The sequence below is a fragment of the Amphiprion ocellaris genome, chromosome 2, assembly GCF_022539595.1.
Source record: "Amphiprion ocellaris isolate individual 3 ecotype Okinawa chromosome 2, ASM2253959v1, whole genome shotgun sequence".
Classification (NCBI taxonomy): domain Eukaryota; kingdom Metazoa; phylum Chordata; class Actinopteri; family Pomacentridae; genus Amphiprion; species Amphiprion ocellaris.
The window spans coordinates 10,990,068-11,015,475 of NC_072767.1; the positions used below are offsets into that span (position 1 = coordinate 10,990,068).

The 25,408-nt window shown below is 39.6% G+C and overlaps 1 protein-coding gene and 1 long non-coding RNA gene across 2 annotated transcripts; one reads left to right on the plus strand and one right to left on the minus strand.

Moving 5' to 3' along the window:
- The first annotated feature begins 1,767 nt into the window (after positions 1-1,767).
- On the plus strand, positions 1,768-4,572 carry LOC118469825 (uncharacterized). The gene is made up of 3 exons (XR_004846790.2): positions 1,768-2,743; positions 2,813-2,952; positions 3,444-4,572. It is a non-coding gene; the product is annotated as an uncharacterized LOC118469825 (long non-coding RNA).
- A 6,140-nt stretch (positions 4,573-10,712) lies between these two features.
- Positions 10,713-23,696, minus strand: prpf38a (pre-mRNA processing factor 38A). Its single transcript, XM_023263414.3, has 10 exons — positions 23,489-23,696; positions 21,178-21,337; positions 20,221-20,342; positions 17,422-17,507; positions 17,232-17,342; positions 16,035-16,141; positions 15,841-15,867; positions 15,651-15,742; positions 13,166-13,214; positions 10,713-11,217 (listed from the first exon to the last, which is right to left on the minus strand). Exons 1-10 carry the CDS (start codon positions 23,616-23,618, stop codon positions 11,172-11,174), a joined length of 930 nt encoding a protein of 309 aa, XP_023119182.1. The 5' UTR covers positions 23,619-23,696; the 3' UTR covers positions 10,713-11,171.
- Between the last annotated feature and the right edge of the window lie 1,712 nt (positions 23,697-25,408).

Consider the following 25,408-nt stretch of genomic DNA (forward strand, 5'->3'; position numbering starts at 1 on the left):
TTACTCTAATCACAGTAACGGGGTTGCTAATCCATGTTAATGTTAGCTTTTTCTCAGGAGTAGAGGCTAGATATTTAGCTCGCTGTTACTGCTGACCAAGAGGACAGACTGATGGACAAAAGTAAAAAGAGTTAGTCTTATCTGAGGTAGAGTGAGACATTCAATCAAGGCAGACAATGTTATGAAAATACGAATAACAGAAGAGAGAACATAGCTTTGCTCTACCCATTCTTTAGGAAAACTGATGATGTTAATTCCAGCGTTTCATGGGCAACCAAAAAGAGAAAGGGGGTCCTCAAATGAATCACCCTTAACACTGCGCGCACACACACACACACACAGTAAATCACCTAGTCAATTCAACAAATGAAAATAAATAAACTTGCAGAAAAGATAACTAAACCTAACTAATGCAATAAATGAAAACAAAATATCAAAAAGAAATTACTGCATTAATGTAACAAGATCAAGAAAAACAAATTAACACATAAGGGCTTGAAACATTGGGCCCGTGTGTAGCGGAGTTAATGATTCCACTTGCCATCTCATATTACATATTTGGTTCCCACGGTGACCGCCGGATAGGCGTGGATGCACACATCCAGGCCCCTGCAGACTTGGGGTGTGTGCCCCCACATTGAGCTTAGTGTTTTAAATCTCAGGAACATTACACTGATGCTTCCTGTCTGATTTGTTCTGATGAAGCTCTTTGTAATCCTGGTTTTGAAATAATAAAGTTTTATTTATCTTCAAGTTAATGTTTAACTTTGTGTCGTTGCAGATTCTGAGGAAATGACGCAACATACTGTGGTAAATACCTATGCTGGCAGACGCAGTCAGGTCGATGATGTTTCTGTTCTAAAGTAGTATTTTGTGGTAATGACAGTTCTGTAGCAGCGATGTTTGCAACAGAAATGCTGCATGTATTTTAGTTGTATTCCAATACCAGAAGCAGCGTGTATCAGGTTCCAGGACCTAGTGTGAATCTGTAGTCTGCCAGCTCTGCAACCCAGCGGTGACCAGTGGCGTTGAGTTTTGCCGACTTGGTGACGTAGGTGAGTGGGTTATTGTCGCTGTAGACAGTGAAGTGTGGAGCGTGGAACAGGTAGTCACGGAAACGCTCTGTGATGGCCCATTTCAGTGTGAAGAATTCCAGTTTACCCGAGTGCAGCTTATAGTTCTTCTCTGCCGGTGTCAGGGTTCTGGATCCATAGTCAATCACTCTCAGGATGCCATCTTGATGCTGGTACAGCACAGCACCAAGTCCTTCCTCAGACATGTCGACGTGGAGGATGAAGGGCTATTCAAGGTATGGATATTCCATAACAGGTGGATTTGTGAGCTGATTTACTATGGTCTCCAAAATGGTTCTGTGAGTCTCTGTCCACAGAATTGGAGGGGAGGGTGGGAGCTGAGCACTTGAGCGCTTTGCCCCCTTTTTTGTGGCAGTGTGTAGGCTCACCTTTGGGCTTTGCCAGCAGCCTGGAGAAGTCCTGGATATAAGCTCTGTAATAGCTCAGAAATCCAAGGAGCTGTTGTTCAGAGATTCCTACAGCCGAATGGACTCAAATGCTCAAACATGGAAAATGGAAAGGGATGGAGAATCCTGAATAAGGACAATGTGATGAGAGCACACTACAACTGGAGCTGCTGCTGAGGAGCAACATTTTGATATATTCATGTTTTCCTATACAGTTTTGTAGTACTGAATTTTGTTGCATTAATAGATGTTTTATTTTAGTTTTTGAGTTTCTATAACTCTATTACTGATGTGTAAGTGTTTATGATGGGGTTTTATTACTTGGATGTTTTCTGCTATGAGGTGAGTACATTGGGATCTCGGGTGTTTTCTTTTTTTTGGGTGCTTAGGGATAGTAGTGTTAGGCAGGTGAAGGTCCATTGGAGGGTGCGATGGGTCGACCAGCCTGACATTGGACATTTTTGATTTTCATTCTGTGATTCCCAAATGTATTTGCTTCCATTTATTTCACATAATTGTTTGAACCTTCTTTTTAATTGGCTCGGAGTACCATATGTGGTCACCTAGGCGAGGGACCGTGAGAGAGTTTTCCTGTCTTGGTTGTTTGATGGATAATTTTGGAAATATAGCTGCCTTGCAGGTTTTTCGCTCTCACACTCCACAAATTTACTATATTGCTGAGCTTATGCCGTGATTAGCATGGTCAAAGGGAATGTCATGAACATTCTGTGTGTGACTCTTATGTACCCAATATTATGGTAATTATCTACGCTTGTAAGCATCGAAGGGGGGAATGTAGTATCTAAGCTGAGAATATTTGTTGCTTATCACAATGGTACCTGAGACGTGTTATTCAATATGTTAGTAGAATGTGTAGCAGAATGAATGAGTGCTGCATCTTCGCTTTGTGTTGACTGGTGTGTTGCTTACGTGATATCAAGGATGTGATTTGCCTTAACCAATCACGGCAGGAGGACGCCCTATAAAGCTGGGTAATCGTCACTCACCGTTCTCTTGTTTTGACGTCAGGGGCACGCCCCGCTCCCCGTTCGCCTCACTTTCTGTTTACTGTTGCTGATAAGTGTGGTAGCAGTTGCTGCATTGTTTGCCCTTTGTTTAAGGCTGTTTTTCTTCATTTGTGGTTACAGTAGCCATCATTTTTATAGAGTCACTGTTGAGCCTCCGTAGCCTGATAGGTGAGCCGCTCGCAGGCTGCTGTGGTGCATCCAGTCAGAGTCGTGAGCCACTTGCAGGCCGTTACTGGTAGGTCCTCCTTGTTTGCTGTTGTGTAATGTGTTTATGTTGCATGCGTATAACAATGTGTCATTATAGGCCGTAACCATGGCCGCTGGTTGCTCCCCGTTCCCTCGTTCTGGACCGACTCACCGATTGGCGTGGCCAACGCTTATCTGGAACTGTGCCGGCTACGCTGGGTCACGGACGTAGGAGACGCTGCTGCTTTGCCTCCATGGGTCGGCCGACGCCACCTGTTGGCTTTGTCTTCTTTCAGTCTGTTATCTGCTTCTGTGTTGGTGCTGCGGGTGTTGGGCTGCCTCAGCTCGTTTCTGTGGCCGCTGACCAACGTCCTACATGCTGCTTATTTTAACGTTCTGTGTGTATGTGTGAAAGTAGGGTTTAATTTTTCTTTTTCTGTTTTTTAAATAATTTACTGCAGTCATGTGACCATTTGTCTATTAGGTATTTGCTTTGTCTGAATTATGATTTTTTTTTGTCACGTGACTGCACTTGGTTAGTCGTTTTACATTATCAGTTGATTTTGTTTAATTTATAAGTTAGTGTTTATTTGTCAATTCTTAAATTGAATGTTTCAATTTTGGTAAATTGTTTTATTTTCTTTTGTTGTGTTAAGCAATTTTGTTCAGTGCTTGTAATGATTTTTATTTAAGTTGGTAATTTCAGGATAACCTTGTTAATGAATGCTCCTTTCCCCTGTGATCTGCAGAAGCTCCACATACGCTGGTGGGGACTGCTGTCTTCAGTTGATGGGAACCCCTTCCTGTGTGGCGTGCTGCTCATCCCCTGGTTGTTTTTTTTTTAATTTCTTCACTCAGGTGTGTGTGCGTGCATGTGTGCATGTTCATGTGTGAGTGGGGTGATTTCTCCTGGGCTCCCTCGTGACGCCCGTTGACCCAAAACCTCCACCAGAGAGCCCCCAGCTCTGATTAGTTCTTAAAAATCTTCATTTAATAATCCTGTGTGAATGGTTGTTTTAAATGGTTTTTAAAATGAGTATCTGTGACACTGTTGAATAAAATTTGTATTTTCTTGCCTTCACTGGAATCATGTCTCTCGCCTCATCAGTAGAACGAACCTGAGTTGCCTTCTCGTTAGTAGTGGCTACAATTCGCTGGGTGAAAGTCCCAAGGTGGCGTTGTTTGGCCAGTGTCTACATTCAGTAGTTGTAGCACCCTAGTTTCTCACCCACCTCCATTCGCCACAAATGGAATGTGCTTTTCAGTCCGAGAAACCTAAATGCAAATGTTGGTGTAGGGGTACCAATGTTCAAATACTGATGGATGGCCCCTTTGGGAAATAAAGAGTCTATGGGCCTGGTTGGAGGGGGGTATCCTGTTTTTACCAAAGTCTTTAACAGAAACCAGATGTGACTTCATATGTTATTAAACCTATAAGAATGACCCCAAGCCTTTGTTCTGCGGGATTTCATATTGGCTCTGAATTCCCTATCAGGCAGACCATGGCGCCTGAACAGATGCTGTCTTCTTTATAATAAAATTATATTATCAAGCAACTCGGTGTCAACAGACGTTTTCTTCAACATCTGCACATCCTCAATGTCTGAGAGAAACTACACTTCTCACCTCTCTCACTGTAGCTGGGGTCTGACTTGTGAGCACCTCTACAGCCTCCACTTCCTTCAGGTTCATCCTGTATCCTTCAGCAGAGATAACTTGTCCCACAGAGGTGACTTGTGGCTTAAACAAATCACATTTTTCTGCTCTGAGTTTTATCTCACAGGCCCTTTTCCTCTGCAGGACTTGTTGGACATGGTGCGCATGTTGGTCAAATGTGCGGCTGAAAACAAGGACATTATCCAGATATGGTACACAGACTTCATCCCTCAGATCCCCCAGATACCCCTCCATCTGACGTTGAAAAGCAGCTGGGGCATTTGAGAGTCCAAATGGGATTCTGATCCTCTCAGAGTCCCCATTGTGTTATAAAGGCTGTATATGGTCTGCTCTTCTTGCTCATGAAGTCTTGGTGGTATGCTTTACCCTGGTCCAAAACAGTGAACCAGGAATTTCCTCCCAAGTTTTCCAGGATTTCTTGGATTCTGGGGATGGGATGACATTCTGGCAGGGTCTTCTCATTCAGCAGCCTGTAGTCAATGCATAAATGGAGAGTGCTGTCCTTTTTCCTGACACAAACTACAGGTGATGAGTACGAAGAATATGACTTTTGAATCCAACCTTTAACAAGTCCTGAATATGAGCCTTAACTTCTTGATACAGGTGTCTGGGTATTGCATTGTATGTTCTTTAAACTGGAACAGTCTTTTAAATTAATGTCCATTTGCAAGTCAGGAATACAGCCAGCGTCCCACTCATCTTTGGCAAACGCATCACACTCCTCCCTCAGCATTTGCCGAACTCTGTGTGCTGCTCTGCGGAGAGGTGCCTCAGGTCCACTGACGGGTCCCAGGGCACCTCCTGTGGTGCTTGACTGGGCTGTTCCATTGATGAGGTGGTGCTGCTAGGGGCTGACACTCTGTAGACTTGGGCTCCAGTGGATAGACAGTATCAACACTATGTAACCAGCCAAGTGTTGTACGGCCACATAGTGTGATGTCACAGTTTGTTGTATTTTCAACAGTCACTTTAATCCTTGTGTTGACTTGAGGGAGTTGAATGAGCTGTTCTCTCACTTTGAGTCCTGTGGGCCATGGTGTCTCTGGATTGGGCTCCAACATGACATGAGGTCCACACAGCACCCCTTGTTGTAGATAGTTGCACTACACTTGGATGGCTTTATCCTTTGGGACAGTAACTGATATTCTTCCCAGATGAGCAATGTGGGGGTTGTTCTCAGGTGGCTGCTTCTTCAAAACTGTCAAAACAACTCTGGTGGGCACCTGGATAGCTCAACGGGTTAAGCAGGTGACCCATGTACAGGAGCTGGTTCTCGACGCAGCAGCCTGGGTTCGATTTCCGCTCACGGCCCTTTGCTCCATGTTCTCCTTCCTTTCCTGTCTGTCTCCACTGCTCCTATCAATAAAGGCCTAAAAAAAAAAACAGTGCTGAGCAAAGTCTCTTTACCATGTGACCAGCAGGAACAGAGTTTTCAGAGTCCTCACGTGTTAAAGCCAGCTCTTCAATTACATTTAATCCAATAATAGGATGTTCAAGCTCTGTTGTGGTGACAAGAATTGGGACAACCACCGGCATCCCAGCTACAGCATTTTGAGACAGTGTAAACTCCACTTCAATCCAACCTTGATATGGGATCTGTGTGCCATTTGCCGCAGACAGGTCTATTCCTCCCTCCTCCTGTAACTCCTCCACAGGCCTCACTGCAACCTCAGGTAAGTGTCTCTGCTTCCATTCTGTTCCAACAATGGTACTTGTGAGCCAGTGTCCCACAGCACTTTGGTGTCAACATTGTTCATAGTAGCTCGGACAACACACCTCCTCCCCACCACCTTGGCTGTTTGATGCTGCTTGCCAGTGAGGGGTGCTGTAGTGCAGAATAGATCCATGTTCTTACCACGATGTACACTACTCTGGATGTTGTTGGTGGAGGCTGTGGCGTGCCTGGGTACTGTGCGGCAACCAATGGCCCAGTGGTCTGTGCTCCCGCACTTGTAGTAGTGGTCGCATTTCCCTCCTGGATTGGTCCTCTGGCACTGATGACACTGTTGGTTGGAGCATGCCCTTGGTGGTGGTCTGCTGTAACTGCGACTGGCTTGTCCCCTTGGTGGTGGTGGTTGTTGTCTGGGTGGTTGACAGTTGTGTGGTGAGGTTCTGAATGGCCTCACAAATGGTTTTATTTCCTTGGTCCACCTTCTCCATTTACGTGTCTCGTTTGTGAAATTGTTATTTCTTTTACTTGTAGAGTTTCCATCATAACTGCAGTTCTCTGAATCTGTTGAGTGTAAATCATGATTCACCACTGACACCTTGACTCCAGGTTTTGTTGACAGCTTGCTCTTCCTCTCCGTCTCCAGGTTATAGGCAGCAGTCATTTTCTCCAGCAGGACTGTAACTTTTGGGTTTGGTAGGTAGGGTTTTAAGTCTGTGCGGATGGTGTCATCTTGAAGTCCGGTGAGTATTGTTTGTAAAAACTGATTTTGCATGAGTTCTGAGCTGTACTTTAATCCTGTGTCTGCTCTCTCTGAAGCAAAGGCTGTCTGTTGCCTCAGGTCCATGGCTTGAACCAAAAACTAGACTGGAGTCTCTCTAGGTTCTTCTGCAGCACGTGTGAGGGAGTGGTACGGCTCAGTGGAATCTATATCCAAATCCAAATCTAAATAAATATTGTTATATACAGTGAACCATAACCAATAACAGAGGTGGGTAGTAACGAGTTACATTTACTCCATTACATTTACTTGAGTAACTTTTTGAAAAAAAATTTACTTCTGAGAGTAGTTTCACTCTGCCATACTTTTTACTTTTACTTGGGTAGATTTGTGAAGAAGAAACGCTACTCTTACTCCATTACACTGGGCTACACTCGACTCGTTACTTTTTTTATTTACCACATTAGATATGCTTTATTTTGCTGGAGAGATGCCCCAGTGCATCTACCACATGACTGTGTTTCACCAATCAGACAACACAACAATAATCACGTGACTCCGTTTCACCAGACGTCACCCTGCAGTCACATGACCACATACGAATTGTGGTGGCATAGTGGCACAAACTCTACACACGTAGCACACGGGGAATGAAAAAAATGGGGGCATTTTCGAGACGTATGATCTTGCTTCGGAGTCAGACAACATTAGCATAGCATTAGCATGGATATCTCCGTTTTGTCTTCTGTTTACTAACACGGGTGAAGTGAAGCGTGACGTCGGGCTTGGTAGGTCTGGTAGGAGAAAAATGGCATTTTGGGGGGGAACTCCACAGTTTATTGGTTTTTTAAAAATATTTTCAAACATTCTTTTCTCCTAGTTTTTTTTTAAGATTTGGTCTCAGGACAAGAACATTTTCACAACAATTGCACGTTTTAGTATTTTGTACATGGATTATTTGAAATTTGAAGGGAGGGACATAAAATGTCCTCCAGCTCTGGAATGACCCTACTGGTGGTTGTCAGCACATCAAACGGTTCAGATGGAAAAGAGCTGGAGCTAACTACTGTCATACAGATGACATTTAGAGACTTGTTGAATGAAATCAACCTGCAGCCATTGTTCACTTGTGTATGGCCCTGCCTCACATTTCCAGAAGCATATTGCGCACTAAGCAGCATTGGGTTCCTGGGAAACATGGCATCAGAAATAAGTGGATGTATCAGAAGTCTGACAGTCATTCTGAGCAAAGATGGGCTTTTTTTCTACTCCGAGGGTTTCTACTGGGGCAGTGCACAGAACTCTAAAACACTTCTAGTTGTATCCAAAGTGTAATCAAGCAGACCAAAAGTAAGTACACTATGAGAAGAGTACTTCATTGTGTTACTTCACATGTTCACAGAGGCATAGAAAAGTAACATCAGGAGAAATACAGAATTCATTGAGGAACTCAAGATTCCAAATGGCAAAATTCATGTAAAAAGAAAGAGGGGCAAGTAGTAGTTCCAAAAGGATAAGTAGCATCTTGAACCACTTTCTACCAGGGGAACAAGCAGGGGCAGAGGGAAGATGTGGCCAGCCCACACAAACAGCAGTGAAGCCTGTTAGAGGGTTAAACACATACTCATAGAACTGGAGTTACATCTAGTCAGTACTATTTTCCTGGCATGGTTTATTTTTGAAAAACCATTTCCCTCGTTTCCATGCAGATGTATTATAACAGCACAACCTTCCACTGAAGCCCATCAAGTAGTTCTTAGTAACATATTTACACTGTTAAAGTGATTCAATGATTTCATTGCCATTTATATGCAAAATGCAAGTCTGTGTATGTTTCTATGAGTTAAAATCTGAAAGATTTGGGTTCAGCTGTGGATTTAGTTGAAGCTTTGTACAGACTTTTAAAGACCTCCTCCAAAGAGGTCAGGGAACAAGAGGTACAAACTTAACAGCAGCTCTCTCATGAGTATCTGACTACTCTTGGTCTTTGATCTGAAGTTTGCAACGCTGAAGAGGTCAGCACTCTGTCTTGACTGTATATAGATGCCATCCTCCAGATTTTGGAAAGCCTCTATGAGCATTGCCAACAGGTAGATGGAGAAGAGCGTGGGGACCAGTACACAGCCTTGTTCTACACTGCTGAAAACACCGAACGTTTCTGAGACTACTCCTCAGACACTAACATTCGCCAACATTTCTGTGTAGAGATTCATAGTTGTGAACTTCTCTGCATCCATACTTATTCAGTAGTTGCCATAGTCCAGTCCTCCCGACAGCATCAAACGCCTTCGTAAAGTCGACAAACACCACGCACTTTTCTTGTAACTGCCTGAGAGAAAAGATCGTGTCCACTGTGCTCCGGTTAGATCCTAAATCACACTGCATCTCTGGGACTACCCCTGGCGTGATGTGTAAGGATAGTCTGTTGAGGAGAATCCTGGTGAAGACCTTGCCTGCTATGGATACGAGAGAGATTCCACTGTAGTTCCTACAATCTGTCTGGTCTCCCTTTTTGTAAATGGTTACAATGCTGGCATCCCTCCATATATACAGTACAGAACCTGTCTCCCAGGCCTTGGCAATTAGTTGGTACATGTTGAGCAGATTGGTTCCTTCGTGCTTCCATACTTCAGCAGGAATTCTATCTCCACCACAGGCTTTGCCATCTTTCAGGTCAACAGTTGCTCTAGTCAGCTCCTCCATGGTTGTAATCTCATCAAGATGGTAGGTCACTGCTGGATGTTGTCAAGAGCTTCGGGTTCTATCTTGCCAGGGACATTAAGTTGCTTCTGGAAATGTTCACTCCATCTCACCATAGCTCTGTTGTTGTCAGAAAAAGTCTCCTGCCCATCTGTTGATTTCAGCTGTACAGGTCTTTCTTCTGGAGTCCCCACACCTCCTTGAGTCCATTGTAGAAGCCCTTCATGTCGTTTCTATCTGCAGCTCTGCAGGTCCTCTGCCTTCATCTCCCAACAGTCTGACTTCAGGTATGGGTGAGTCTTTGGAGCAGTCTGCAGGAGTCTTTATATGCTGCAACGATGGATCTAGTGCTCGTGGTCTGCAACACTCTCTTCTGGGCTCGGTCTCTCCTGTCCATGAGGTTCTGTAGCTCCTGGTCGGAGGGATCAAAACAGTCCCAGTGTTTTCTGTCTGGTTTGGGCCAAAGCATTGACCATCTCTTGCTCATATTAAAGGTACGCAATTGTTTTTGTGTTGAGGATGGCTTTGTTTAATCAAATCAGTCAACTTCTTTCATGTACTATAAGGAGTCCATTAAATGCCATTTGCCAAACTGGCTGTCGTGTCTCTTACTCGAAATAGCTTCTGTCTAGCTGCTCTAAAATAAAGGTCTGTTTGATGGAGAGCTGCCGACATGGTGGTCCTTCCACCAGGTTCTCCGTCTCTACAGAAAATTTCTGAAGCTCGGTTTATGTGACTGTTGGGTCCCTCTGAGCAAAGCCAGGGAGGTTGATCGGATTGGCAACTATGACAACTATAACAATCAAGATCCCAGGTGGCTTTAAACTTAGTCCATTTCACAATTATTAAGACCACTGGGTTCATGGTTAAGCTTCTGAAATCGTTTTACATCGTCACTGTCATAATTAAACATATCTCGGAGACAGTTATTGCAAACAGAATAAACCTAATCATAATTTAGGGCCAAAGTCAAAGAGGAAAGATTTCTGTTTCGATTATGATACATTGCCATTATGTGTTAGTGACGCTATTCTACTCATTAAAAATAAATCGTCAACACAAAGCGAGAAAAAAAATGAAGGGATCTGAATACTTCGGAAGTGATGACATTTAACTGTGTCCTTTCTCAAAGACAAAATGCACATTTTTTCCTGTTCAGCTCAGCATAAGGAGCACTACATCTGTAATATTGTAGCTGTATTTTTCCTGGTGAAGGTCAATATAATAATGAACTCCTAGCAGCATCAAATGTAATTTTTCCCAAAAATTTATTTTTTAAATTTAAAAAACACACAAGTAATTAATCAGGGTTATTTGCCAAACGTCAGGTCCCAGAATGATACATATGAACATACAGAATCTGTTCACGAGCAGCACAATTTTTGGAATTACACAGATCTAAAAGTTACCAGGAATGACTATAATCACATTCAACAAAATGGGGAATATTATTAAATTTTTGTCTGTCAGAGGGTTTTTCCAGCAGAGTGAGGCTAATAAAAACTGACCGTTAAGCCTTATTTGCTTCATAGACTAATTAAACACTGCTGAAATATTTGAGACCTTTATATTTAAAGCATGTTACAGACGTGTCACGGTCCAATGTATAAAACTAAAATTACATGCCATAAAAATGGATTCAATTTAGGGGCAGAATCTTTGAAAGGTTGAAGATTTCGAAAAAGCAAAATATGTTTTAATGAAGAAAGATCACTCGTTTCCTCTTCGACTCTTCTTGTGACTCTTTTTAGAACTCCTATGAGAGGGAAAGAACACAAAATGATACGGAAAAAAAGCACATCTTGTCCGAAAAAACACTACAGTGAAGACATGTAAAGACTAACATTTTCTATATTTTTTGGGCATTTTATGTTATGTACATGCAGTGGATAGAGAGGAAATATGTAAAGAGAGTATGGGAAAGACAGGCAGCAAATAGTCTGGCTGTGCCAAGGGCTTGCTAGTCAGGGAATTTGTGCCCATGTACTACATTTCCTAACCAGTCAACTATTAGGTCACACAGTTTTAGATATTTTTAAATCCTCCTAACCCAACATCCTCTGCTGAGGAAGTTTCATGTAAAGCCTATTCAGGTCCCTAAAGAAAATTTAGTAACTTTCTTTTATTACAGTTTTTCTCAATTGATAAGGCACTAAATTCCATTCACTGCACACAGCCACCAACTGACTGCACACATTTCTCAAAAACAGGACTCTGCTGTCAATATTTTGGACACTATTCATGGTTTGCACACACTTTCCAAAACTCTTGCACTCTTTTTGCAAAAGACTGAACACGTTTTTTGCTCATTTGAACACACTTTTTCATTCATAGCACACATGTTTCAAAAAGTAAACACTAGGAAGCAGAATTGGGACACTATTCTGACACTGCTGTCACAATTAAGACACAACAGGTCAAAACTGAAAACACTTTTGCCAAAGAAATGCACACTACTATAAAGTCTGCTGGGAACCAGAATTAGCTGTTCAGAATGCTATGTTGTTAAGGTCAACAGATGGTTAGGATGGTGCATAAAGTAATTTGTTTCAGGTTTGTCGTGGTTTACTTTACATGTATGTAAATGTTGTTTGTCACTTCAGTGACATGTCTATACTGGAACAATACAAGCAGTCAGAAATGTTCTGAGAATACTGTAAAAAATCTAATGCATAATTCTGGTTCACAAGTGCTGGTAAAATTACAGAAAGTGTACAAGACTGACTTTTTCTGTGTTTTGTGTGCATTTGTTCCAGAGAGTTTTTCAGTTGGATTCTGATGATACGCATGAATACATCTGGGACAATGTTAGTTTTCATAGAGGACTATTGATTAGGTAATGGTTCAGTATGAACCCTCAAGTTATTGTGGTTTTTCTGCCGCCATATTCTCCCTTTCTGAATACTAGAAGAATTCTTCTCTACATGGAGGTGGATGGTATATGAGAGGCAGTCATACATTCGGGAAAATCTCTTGCAATCAATGATCTTAGCATGTGGTGATGTTTCTGTTGATGCATGTCAGGGCTGGATCAGACACATTAGGTCTTTCTTTCCAGAGAAAACATAGCTTGTGACGTTGATGAGGTCCTGTGGCCTGACCAGGCTGAAAGAATTGATGCAGACGTGGTGTAAATATTTGCATACTGTACTGTGTACAATACAGTGCTGTATTTTTTGTCTAACATCATTTTTATTTTGAAATGTACAGTTAGGCACTGCAATGCCCCCCTCTGATTCATTTATAGGATGCATTTGTGTTTAAGTTGTCATTTCTGAGGAATGTATCATTTTTTTACACTTTATGTGAAAACACAGTGAGAGAGGAGTGTTTTGTATTAGCAGTGTAGTGTCCTACTTTTGCTTTGTGTGTCTTAATTTTGAAAACAAAGTTCAGATTTTGACAATAAAGTGCGCTTTTGACACAAGTGTGCAGTGCTTTGTGAACTGTGTTCAAATAAAAAAAAAGTGTGCAGTGTGTTGGAAAATGTGTGCTATTTTTCACGAACAGTCTTATCAATTGAGAAAAACTGTAAAAAGGAAATGGGCTTCTGCTGGAAAACATGTCTGTATCCCTACAAGCAAGTTATGAAAAAGGATTTTATTGATACTGTATCAAAATTATGGTACATTTTGGCCATAGTCAAAAAATATCAAGCAATGCTCAACAGCAAATTAAGTAAAAACAGAAGTGGTAGCATTTACCTTTCTGGCGACTTTGAGTGGCTGCGATGTCTGTGGCTTCTGTGGTGACCTGGTTTATGACAACAAAACTTTCATCAGTTATATTTACACAGACATTTCTCTACTGTTTAATTAATAAATACATTTTTACATTCCTAGTGAATTATTATATCTGCATAAGCTTTGAAATTAAATTTTATTCATTGTGGGCTCATTCTTAAGTATAAAGTTACCCTAAGTTATTTCTACTTTGTCTGCATCCTAAAGAACATAAATAGAACAAAAATTAACACATATTGATGAACATCAGTATTCTAAATACCAAAAAGTTGATAGCTTTGTTCTGGAAGACAATACACAGACCAACTATTACACATCTGAATCAGACAACTTAAGTCAAACCTTTGGCTAGAAAGACTAACTTGTGTACTAAAAGCAAACAAAACAAAAAAATAAAAATAGCAAAGAAGTTTGTGGACCCTTTATGAACTATGCAAAAGATCTGGATTTAACAATGAATCATACCAAAGAACAACTGTTTGCTGAAAATCATGCAGATTCAGTAAAGTCTAGAAGATCTATGTGGATAACACAAAGGGATTAACATCTGTGAGTTAACAGGGGCAGTAAACATTTATTTCAGTATTCTAGTAATTTATTTCATTTTTGTTTTGTTGTCTTTGAAATTTTATCTCTACTGCTATAAAGTCAGATCCTGGTACAGCCACCAAGTCTTCTACAGTTATGCAAGATCATGTACGTAAAAAGCTGTAAAATGATAGTCTAAAAATAAAGATGTTCAATTTAAAAAAAATAAATAAAAAATTCAGTAAGACTGAGTTAAAGATATAACTCTTCTCTAATAATATATAACTGTAATTCTTTACTGTAATTCTTCAAGTTGAATGTGAAAAAAAGTTGAATGTGCAAAGAAAACCTGCAAAAATCTTCAAAAATTTGCTAAAAGAAAAACAAAAAACCTTGCAAAAAAGAAATATGAACAGGAGATCCTTTAAACTAGTTGTATGCAAATAGCGGCCTGTGTTGACCTTAACCGAGGCAACGGAAGCCTGCAGTTCTTTTGATGCTCATCTGGGTTCTTTTGTGACCTTCTGGATTAGATGTTGATGTGCTCTTCGAGATATGGTCAGCCACTCCTGGGAAGGCTTCACCACGGTTCCATATTTCTCCATTTGTACATAATGTCTGTCACTGTGGTTCTCACTGTAGGGCTGGCTTGAATAGCAGTTTCCAGGCTACGGGGGGGGGGTGAAACTGAACCTAACTGGCAAATGAGTTTGGTCATTTGATAGATTGGTAGCCCTGTACTGAAAATACAAAGTAATTACTTTTCAATACAAGGCAATATTTTTCCTTCTAAGAATGAAATTATAAATCAAAAACAGAATTTTGTGTTTTCTTGGGTTATCTTCATCTTATATTAAAATTAGTGTGCTGATCTAAAACATCAAAGTGTGACAAATATGCACAAATACAAAATATCTATGAACAGCAACATAACTTAATATACAGATATTAAGTTATACAATTTGGGTGTTAGTATCGTTGTCTGTGCATTATTATTAGTGTAAACTGTCCTCATCAGAGACTGTGGAGACTGTGAATGCATTTAGTTACAGTCTACACAACTAGTGTAACTGAATCGTGGGAGCAATGCTTCCAGTGCCAAGATGTAGGGTTTTTTTTGGCTGTACTTACAGTCGTTTCCTGGTTTGCAGCATTCTGTTTAAGCAGCTGTCGCTTCGTAGGTTGATCATTTGATGAATGGTGTGTTTTATGCAGTACTCGTTATAATATGTAAGTTTAAATAAGACTGTGCATTTAAAAATAATAATTTACTAAAACCTGGAAATGTGTTTTTCAGCATTGCCATGTTTGCTACTTACAAAAAGGGCACTTCTCGTGTTCCCTTTGTGTTTTCATTGTAGAAACTTCCGAAAATTATGTATCCAACAAACCACAGGCAATCAGGTTAACGTTCACTTTGTCCTTGTGAAAAAGCTGAACATCACTAAAAGGTGGTAAATCCATCAACTGTGGTTGATTCATGTGAAACGTAAAGCAGTTAATGGCCCTTTCACCCACTCATTCAAGCCACCACTCTGTCTTGTTGGATATTTAGTTTTGGTGCAAGGCAGTTGAAACAAGTCAGCTTTAAAAGATGTTTCTGGATGTAAATGCTGATCTTAGTGACTTTTTACTGACCTGGACCTCTAACTGGAGGAACAACTTTTACGTGGACTCTTCTTTTTACAATACAATAACTTTATTATCCCCGAAGGGAAATTCAATATTCAATTCCATTAAATCATGTGCATCTTTGCATATTTGTTTGGTTGTACTTTAATGCTCCCAGAACAGTTATTTCTTTTCACTCACAGCAATTTGTTGTTCCACTAACACTGTTTGGACACAGGGGCATACTGTTCTGTCAGTCATGTCAAAACAGAACCTGAGAGAACTCCTTGTTTCCCCCTTTACTTACCAGGGGATTTCGAGCGGTGGCGTCTGTCTCTGGACCTGCTGCGGTGTCTGCGGGGGCTCTTGCTCCGATGGCGGTCTCTCCGGGGCGACACGCTGTTTGTACACAACAAAACCCATTTACAGTCTCATCAGAGTCAGCAACAGGCATGGTATTTTTAGAATGCTTAAATTTAATGCAAAATCAGACATACCTTCGCCTCTTTGGAGACCTGCTCCTCCTATAAGGAAACAATAATTCTGATTTATTATTATTTGGAAAACAAATGTACTTGCTCAGTAGTGGAATAAGTGTTCTATATCTTTGATTTAGAGATGATATTTATCACACCGTCTTATCTGTATCTTACTCTGTGCTCTCTGCAAAATAAACAAGTACAACACAAACCGTCTGGGTGAACGACTGCGTCTGTAACGTGGTGATGGAGATCGACGAGGTCTGTCATTATCACGGTAACCACGTCTGTGGGGTTCTGGGGTCTGTAGTCTCTCTGGCTGCAGAAAATAAATCAAAGAATGAAAATAAAAGAATGAACAGACAATGAACTAAATAGACCAACAAGGTATTCTTTACATTGATTAAAAGTAATGATTAAAATTTCCTGTTCGCTCTACTGGCTAAATCACTATTCACTTTAGCATCAGATTTTTTCTATTTTATTTTTTCCATTCTATGTATTTATGATCCCTACCTAAAGGGTCAATGAGCTTAACCGTACTGAATTACCAGGCCAATCACGTGCTGGTACCAATTAATACCGCTACTCTGTACCTATCCCTAATCAGGAGCTATGAAGCTCCTGATTAGGGATAGGTACAGAGTAGCATGAATAGACACAGCTCATAGATTCAAAAACTGAGAAGATTCTGGTGTTCATAGGTAAAACTGAATGAATGCAATAAGACTAGAAACTATGGTGTGTTCAGTTGTGTTTATAACTTGTGTGTCTGTGATCACAGGAATATTCATTTTTGTTACAGAGTTTCTACTTTTGGACATGTATTTTCAAATAAGGATATCTAAAGTAGTTGCGTTTGACTTTCTTACACAACGCAACTATTGAGAGGTGATAGAGGTTCTTGACATTTCAGTGATATTCCAAAAAGGTTTACTAATTTCTGTGTGAAAAATGTAACGTAGAAACAGCTGCAATCTGTTTTCTGTCACAGACTCAGTAATGCATGACAAGGAATTTGGAACAGAATGCTGCTAGGATTTGAATGTTACCACAAGATACTTGTAAGAGAGCAATGTGGAAGTAAAGACATTTATTCGTTTGCAGACAATTTTGTTACCAACGGGCTAGAAACAAAAGCTAATTATCAGTAATGGTTGAGCCTAATGAGCTACATATCTTAAACTGAATACAAGTAGACTTTGAGGACTGTTAACTAGCTTTTTGTAAAAGACTTAAACTTTTATAAACATAAGTCCAAAGGCTTTAAATTAAATAAACTTTATTTTTAAAAAAAAGTTTTTTCTGTCTAAACATCCATATTTATTTTCTTTTTCAGATTTTCAGAGTCTATATTTTGCATCAGAAATTCGGTATGGGTGCATCTCTATAAGCAGCATTTTTCCTACCTTTTCTTCTTCCTCGTCCTCTTCTTCACTGCTTTCCACTTCATCCAGGTCCTCCTCTAGAGCACTGACCCGTGGGTCCAACATCTCGGCCTCCTCCAGAACTTGTCTCTTCTGTTCCACACACAATAAAAAACATCAGTGACTATGACATATGAAGCAGGCGGTGTGTACAAACAGGTTGCAATTCTACCTGGAGTCGGGGCAGGATGATGTCACACATCCTCTCTGCATGAAGAAGTTCATCGATGAACTCGTCCACATGCATCACCTCAAACTCTGCAACAAAATGAGAGAAATGAAAACGTTGGTTAAACAAGCCACCACATAGTACTATATCTATACTTCAACAGATTTGTGTTTCCTGTAGAGTATCTTCTTGTGACTACTTAAAACTGCAACAAAAGAATAATTAAAAGCTGGAATGTGCAAAAATGGATGGTGTTTTGTGTCATTCTAAGCTAGTTAGCTTGGTAATACAATACATTACAATACAAGAATTTTATTTATCCCCGAAGTGAAATTCAATTGTCTGGGAGTCTCATCTGTTTACTTTAGAATTGTACAGTCTAATTGCTGATGGTATGAAAGATTTTCCAAATAGGAGCCGTCCACCACTGATGTTTCGTTGCTCATTGAGGGAGATATGAAGTGGATGATCCATGTTTCTCAGAACGGCCTTCACCTTGCTCAGTGCATGTCTCTCCACCTCATTATCCAATGAGTTCAATTTGATTCCGACCACAGAGCCAGCTTTTTTAACCCTTTTGTTCAGACGCCTTGCATCCTTGTGTTTTATACTGCCTCTCCAGCAGACTGCAGCATAAAACAGAACACTTGCCACCACAGACTAATAAAATATCTGCAGCATCTTACTGCAGATGTCTGATAAATCAAATACCTTCTGACATTATTCTTTTTTAAAACTGCCTGTTGACTCACTTCATATTTCAACAACAATGTCTCAGGAACTGTTAAAGATAAAAGCCTGAAAATATACCTGGCATCATTATGGGTGAGTTGATGTATGAAAAAAACAATTAATGCCATCTTGACAAGCATTAATATTGCTATCCAGCATTTTTGTTTTTTGGTATAGCTGGTCATACCTGCTCAATTATTTCTGAATATCCAACAAAAACTGTTTTTAAATTTTTTGTGATCAAGTACTTCATACTAAGCAGTATACTAAATGTTTTGCCCTGTATTATTGTGATATTCAACTATACATGGTTGAGAAAATATCACTAGTTGACCTCTGCATTATCATATTTTTGGTTGATGTGTGCTTAAAGATAGGATGTTTCATGATGGCTTTACTTTTTCTATATTTGATCAGCTTCTCCAATATTGCTGATTCTGGATCAATCACGTGATGAAAAATAACAGCACAAAATGTCATATTTTATCTTTAGCAGTTCCTGAGATACTGGACTTCAAACATTACTTTACATTTCAAATTATTGAAAAAAAAAATGTAGGTCAATAAACATTTTTTTTTTTTTTTAAGTAATCTCTAAAAACGTGGTACATCAAGCTAAAACTTCACAAATATCTTTTAAAAATTTGAGAATATGAATTGCAATGAACCCATTCTATATCTGCAGGATTTTATTAATCACTGCCAATGACTGGTCGACTGGATAATGGAGTAATTAAGAAGGTGTGTATGATAACAGCATGAGTTTGGGCGGCTGTGATGTGTTCATATAGTCGATGACAATGGTGCTATTGGCTTTAGTCATTGGTGAGGTGCACTTAGCACTACAGTTTCATAAAATGGCAGCTGCAGCCGAGCCAAATTTGAGTCAATGGTAACATTGATTGCAAGGCTCCAAAAGTATGGGGTACTTCACAAAACAAAAAGTTTTTTTCTACACTGTGCAAAGTTTCAGTGGCATAAAACAGCAGCACAATGCACAAAAACCTGAAGAGAAGACACACAGGTTCTATGCTGAAAACTGCACCACCAGAAAAGACAAAACCACCAGAGGTGATGTCTATTCATTAGAAGGAAAAGCTATCCTTTCTCCTCGTAGCTGCTAAATACACTTAAAACTTACTGTTTGCATTTCTTGACAACTGTTTAAAGAACCCACTTCCAACTTGGTGGATGTATTGCTAGGCAAATGACCTTACTATATCAGTACAAGTGAAATGATGAATGCAAAAAGAGAAAACATTGCCAAGTCTTTGTTCGAAATGCAGTGACAGTATCATCCTGTTAACTTTTTGTCCCCACCCAAGCATGATATAGGCTATACAGAACCGTCAGCACACAGAAACTGTTCCATTAGTAGCAGCCACATTAAATTGTCTAAACAATAACTGATATGTTCATGATTGTTCTGTTTTGAGTCTAAACAACAAAAAACTAACTAATCTGCTTACACTATCTGAACCAAAACAATGACTGAAAGCAGTTTTGTTGTGTTTTGGCTAAAGTTCTCACTCACACTGGTGGAGCAGGATTGACAAAAGTCATGCAAATGATAATTCAGGTACCACACATGGCACAGTGGTTCCCCAGAGTATACCTAATAAATCTACCCACTTAAAAATTTGAGACAACAATCAAATTCACCTGCCGTAACCCTTTCACCTGCCGTAGCTGTAGTTTCTGTTACACTGGTACCAAAGTCTACATTTTTTAGCATTCTGGATTTATTCTATCTGTGAAATCAGCATTTCTAACACTTCTTACAGCAATATTATTAATAATAATAAAAATAATACTATAAACAATATCAAAAGCAAGTCATATTTACACTTAACTAAATCTAACAAATTTGCAGAATTCAGCTAATGCTAAAACAGCACATCAAATACAGTTCATTTCCCTCTTCTACACACAAAAAGCATTCTGCCCCGTTCTTACTTTGCTGTTGGTGCCACCCTCATCTCTGTGAGCTGCAGGTGGTGCTCTTTTCTTAGCCCTTTGTAACTTGGTGTTGCTGAACACAAGCTGGCGCTAAGCACCCAAAGAACTCACCTCCATTTCTGTTCTGACTCTTGATCTTTCTGTAGTCATTGTACAGAGGCTCCAGGTATTTGTAGCAATCCACTGCAGTGCCAGTCAACCTCATGTACATCGCTCCAAGTAACCGAACATACCTAATAAAACAGAGACAGATCATCGTTGTGCTGGGTCAGTTAGATTACTATATTGAATTATTATATAATTCAATATTATATATTCAACACTGGTACATAAGGTACCAGGGAGATCTAACCAGGTTGTCAGGTTGCTTGGTAGTACACCCCTCTGGTCCTCTGATTGCTTTCTAAAGGTAAGGCCTGTACAATAAAATACGTTCCACATACCCAGGTATCTTTTGGTTACCTGGCTTCACTAAACTGAAGAAGCACAGTGAGGCTAAGTGGTTATATTTAAGACTCAATTTATTTAGCAACATGTCTCACAAGATTGTTTAATTATTAAAGATTAAAGATATATTAAAGATATATGTAATTTAAGCTACTCATAAAAGAGACCAATTATGTAAAGAATAAATAATCAAGTAATCAAAATAAAACTATATTTATGTGGAGGATGAACTCAGTAATCTCAATTTTTCAATCTCATTCTAATTTGCCGTACAGGTCTTAGGACACCTGCACAGTATCGTTGTTTAGAAAGCTCTATATATCATACAGTATGTGAGATTTTACAATATTATTTGTACCCTACGACGAGCTTATTGATTAAAACACAGTGGGAGAACAGCAATGTCCATCGCCTCGCAGAAAGTTTTCTTGATATTCATCCCCTTTATAGCAAGAACACAGAAGTCACTTCTCAAAGTAAATGTCATATAATTAGTAGGTTTCCCATTTGTTTAATAACTAAATTAATAGAGGAGATGTGTGTTGGATGAAGTCTTCATCTTGTGTGTTTGATTGAAGCAAATGGACACAACATCAATGTTCCCTGCACATGGAAACTTACTTGAAATCCTCATTTTTAATGAACTCAACAATTATGTCTTTTTCAGGCTGAATCTGCAGCATCTTCAGCGTAAGACACAGGAAGGGAGTGGGCTTGATGTTTCCACCATAAACTCCTCCAACATACTTCAACTCCATGGCTTTGTCGACAACCAGCTCAGCTGTGGATGACACAACATGCATACACTTAAATACCAGAAAAAGCACAAAAACAAACTTTTGATACAAAGTTGAATGTTCACTACTGTCAAATAGAAAATAACTAAGTAAGAATCCAAACTAGGGCTGACTTCTTCATTGATTTCAAATTAAAACTGCAATATAAGACCATCCCCCTTTCTCTTCACCCTGTACACATCGGACTTCCACTACAACTCTGGGAGCTGTCACCTCCAGAAGTTCTCCAATGATACAGCCATTGTCGGGTGTATATCTGAAGGGGACGAGCGGGAGTACAGGACGGTCATCTCTGACTTTGTGGACTGGTGTGAGCGAAACCATCTGCAGCTCAACGCCAGTAAGACGAAGGAGATGATCGTGGACTTCAGCAGGAGGAGGACACCCCAGACTGCACCAGTGAACATCCAGGGTTTGGACATTGACATGGTGGACTCATACAAATACCTGGGTGTTCACCTCAACAATAAACTGGACTGGACACACAATACAGAGGTTCTGTACAAGAAGGGCCAAAGTCGTCTCCACCTGCTGAGGAGACTGAGGTCCTTTGGAGTGTGCAGGACTCTGCTCAGGACATTCTACGACTCTGTGGTAGCGTCTGCTATCTTCTATGCAGTGGTCTGCTGGGGAGCAGGGAGCACTGAAAGGGACAGAAAGAGACTAAACAGACTGGTCAGGAGGGCCGGTTCTGTCCTGGACTGTTCCCTGGACTCCATAGAGGAGGTGGGTGAGAGGAGGATGTTGGCAAAGCTCACATCCATCATGGACAATCCCTCTCACCCACTGCATGACACTGTGGGGTCTTTAAGCAGCTCCTTCAGCAGCAGACTGAGACATCCACCCTGAAGAGGGAGCGCTATCGCAGGTCCTTCATTCCATCAGCTATAAGACTTTACAACATCAGCATCACTGGCTGATGTTAACATAAACTGGACTATATCATTACCACCCCAAACCATAAAATTTGCACAGACATTCTTGCACTGCACATCTTTGCACTTTTAAACTTTATTTTTATTTTTTCTGTTATGCCACTTTATCCTCATCTCTCACCCTTGTATATATTGTAAATATTATTACTATTGTTCTATTATTATTTTATTCTTATCACTATGTCTACTGCTACATAAGCTGCTGTAACAATGTAAATTTCCCCTGGCATGGGGAGAAATAAAGAACTTTATCTTATCTTTATCTTACTATTGACAAATCACAAAAGATGCAATTTAGGTCAGACAAGGAATGGCTAGTAACAATGAAAATAAAACTGTAATTTGATTTTATTGAATCTGAACAGACTGAAACTTGGTTCTTTACGTTTACTCACCGATTAATGTACGTTAAGTGGTTCAGGCGAGTACATTGTAGTTCCACTGACATAAGTCCTGTCTCATTCTCTACACTTTGTACATTTTGCAGCATATCTGACCAAGGCTGTAAGCTGTCCAGTCAATGGTTTTAATATTTATGATTTTTTCCCTATGTAACCCTGTTGACACCATGGTAACCTTGAGAAAATCCTCAATCACATGTTTTAAATCTAATACACAGTGAATATTGAACTGAAGTGTAACTAAAAAAAATTACAAATTAAATGACCATCACATTCTTTTAAGTTGTAATAAAAATCACAGTTACGTAAACGTTCTCCCTAAATCTTCCATCAGGAAAATCAATGGCATGACGAGGAATATCTGAAAATTTCAGGCGTCTACCTTTAAATAGTTCCTCAGATACTGTTGTTCAACTAGCCTCAAATTTCAATGTGTTAAAAATGTTCTGAAAGACTTAAACTGTAAATTTCTTTGAGTTTGTGTCACAAAACTTAGCTAATGGACAGGATAATGTTTTAATGTTGGTCAGGCAGTGGTAACATAACTTGCTTTACCTTATTAACATTTTCATAATGATATACAGTAAACAAATATTGCTTCAGCTAGTTAAAAACAGGCAAAAAGCTTAATTACTTGCTAAGAGTACCATATATGGCTTACTTAGTTTGAGAAATGTTACAGTTCTTTCACACATATGCAGTTTTTATTTACTTCTCGTAGACACGCGTCGATTTGTCCCTTCTTTAAAATTAGCCGATGAGAAGCTAACGTTAGCTCGCTGACTGACACGCTACTGACCGGTGAGACCGAAGCACTCCTCCTTCCAGTATTTAGACTCGTAGATTCGCGTTCGGATGATTTTCTCCACCAGATACTGCGGGTTGGTCCCATGTATACTGTTAGCATCTTTTACAGTTCTGTTTGCCATCGTAATGAAACTGGACTACTTTGCTATCATGCACGCTACAGCGGTAGCATCGGAACCTCCTTCCTCTTCTTTTGATTGATTGGCGGTTGACAAACCAGCTAAAAGGCGCCTTACCGCCACCTGCTGGACCGGAGTGTGGCACAATAGAATAGAATAGAATAGAATAGAATAGAATAGAATAGAATAGAATAGAATAGAATAGAATAGAATAGAATAGAATAGAATAGAATAGAATAGAAAGATGCACACAAGCGCTAAGTGTGTGTGTGTGTGTGTGTGTGTGTGTGTGTGTGTGTGTGTGTGTGTGTGTGTGTGTGTGTGTGTGTGTGTGTGTGCATACATACATTTCAAATGTGCACCAGCTGGTGTATGTTCTGTTTGACAATAAAAGTGTCTATTCTATTCTATTCTATTCTATTCTATTCTATTCTATTCTATTCTATTCTATTCTATTCTAAAAGCCATAACAAACAGCAATACAGCCTTTCTCTAAAGGATTTGCTTCACATTGTGTTCAAATATTATAAATATGAAGGCAAAAGCTGTTTCGTGTCACTTTGTGTGAGGAAATTCTCAAGACTCTTTATGACAGCACTGGTCTTTTCAGGCTATGAAACGCTTTTTAAAAGCATTATAAAACAGTAGCTGTCGGATTGACAAAAAAGTTTTTGCTTCAGAATATATTGAAATATGAAAAAAAATGATGGAGGTAGCTGCTTTAAGTCACTGTGTATTGGGGAATTCAATGGGCACACTATATGATAAAACAGTTTTTGTTTTTTTTGTTTTTTTTTACTAACCAGTCCTTTATCAGAATATATTCAATTATGATAAATATGAAGGAGGTAAAAACTCTTTTAGGTTCCTTTTGTCAGAGAATTCACAAGGCAGGTAAACTTCAGCCTCAAAAGAATATGATTTTCTGAGAATATTTTACTTGATGCGTATGAGCCAGTAAAAAGGAGCTTTTCTTAGCTGTCTTGCTTGCACATGAAAGGTCAGTAAAGAAAACACAGAACATCTTGACATGTTTTCCACATATTCTGTATTAACAGACAATAAAATTTGCTTCATTCATTAGGGCCATTCAAAGTCAATTTAACCAGCTGAAGGACAAGGACTCCTCAAGTCATTTTTGTTTGTTCAGTTTATTCTGGTGGATGATTAATCAATATGATGTAGAAACTCCAAATATCAGAGCCATAGGGGCATAACTGATCTAGTTACAGCCACTTTTTCACAGGTTGGGGTCAAATTTACATTTGTCTGCTAACTAGTGCTCACGTTTAGAGGTTTAAAAAGGCTACTTCAAAATGTTACCCAACTTTACTCTGTCAAGAAGGTTCTGGGGAGTTTGGTACATTTAATATAGGAATTTTTGTCAGTCACCCAAAAATGGAAAAAATATACCTCACTTTAAAAGGAGGAGTTTGTTTTGACATTTTAAGCATCCATTACTCAATAGGTGTGACAGACATATATGCATCTATCTATTTCTAATGTCTCAAGTAAATGAATGAAATCTGGCACTATTCACATTTGGCATTAATCACATTTCGAGAGGTGAAATACATGACCTAACACTGTGTTGGGCTATCCAAACATTGCATTTAAAACTCCAGTTAACTAACACCTTGTTAGGTATGACCTGCTCTGAGTATAATGTCATCTAAGGCTTTACCCAGCAAGTATCTTTTTAGTAGTGCTGGGCAGCGATTAATCATGATTAATCGCACCATGATACTTAAAATGAAATAATGAATTTAAAAGTAGTGTATTCCACACTTTTA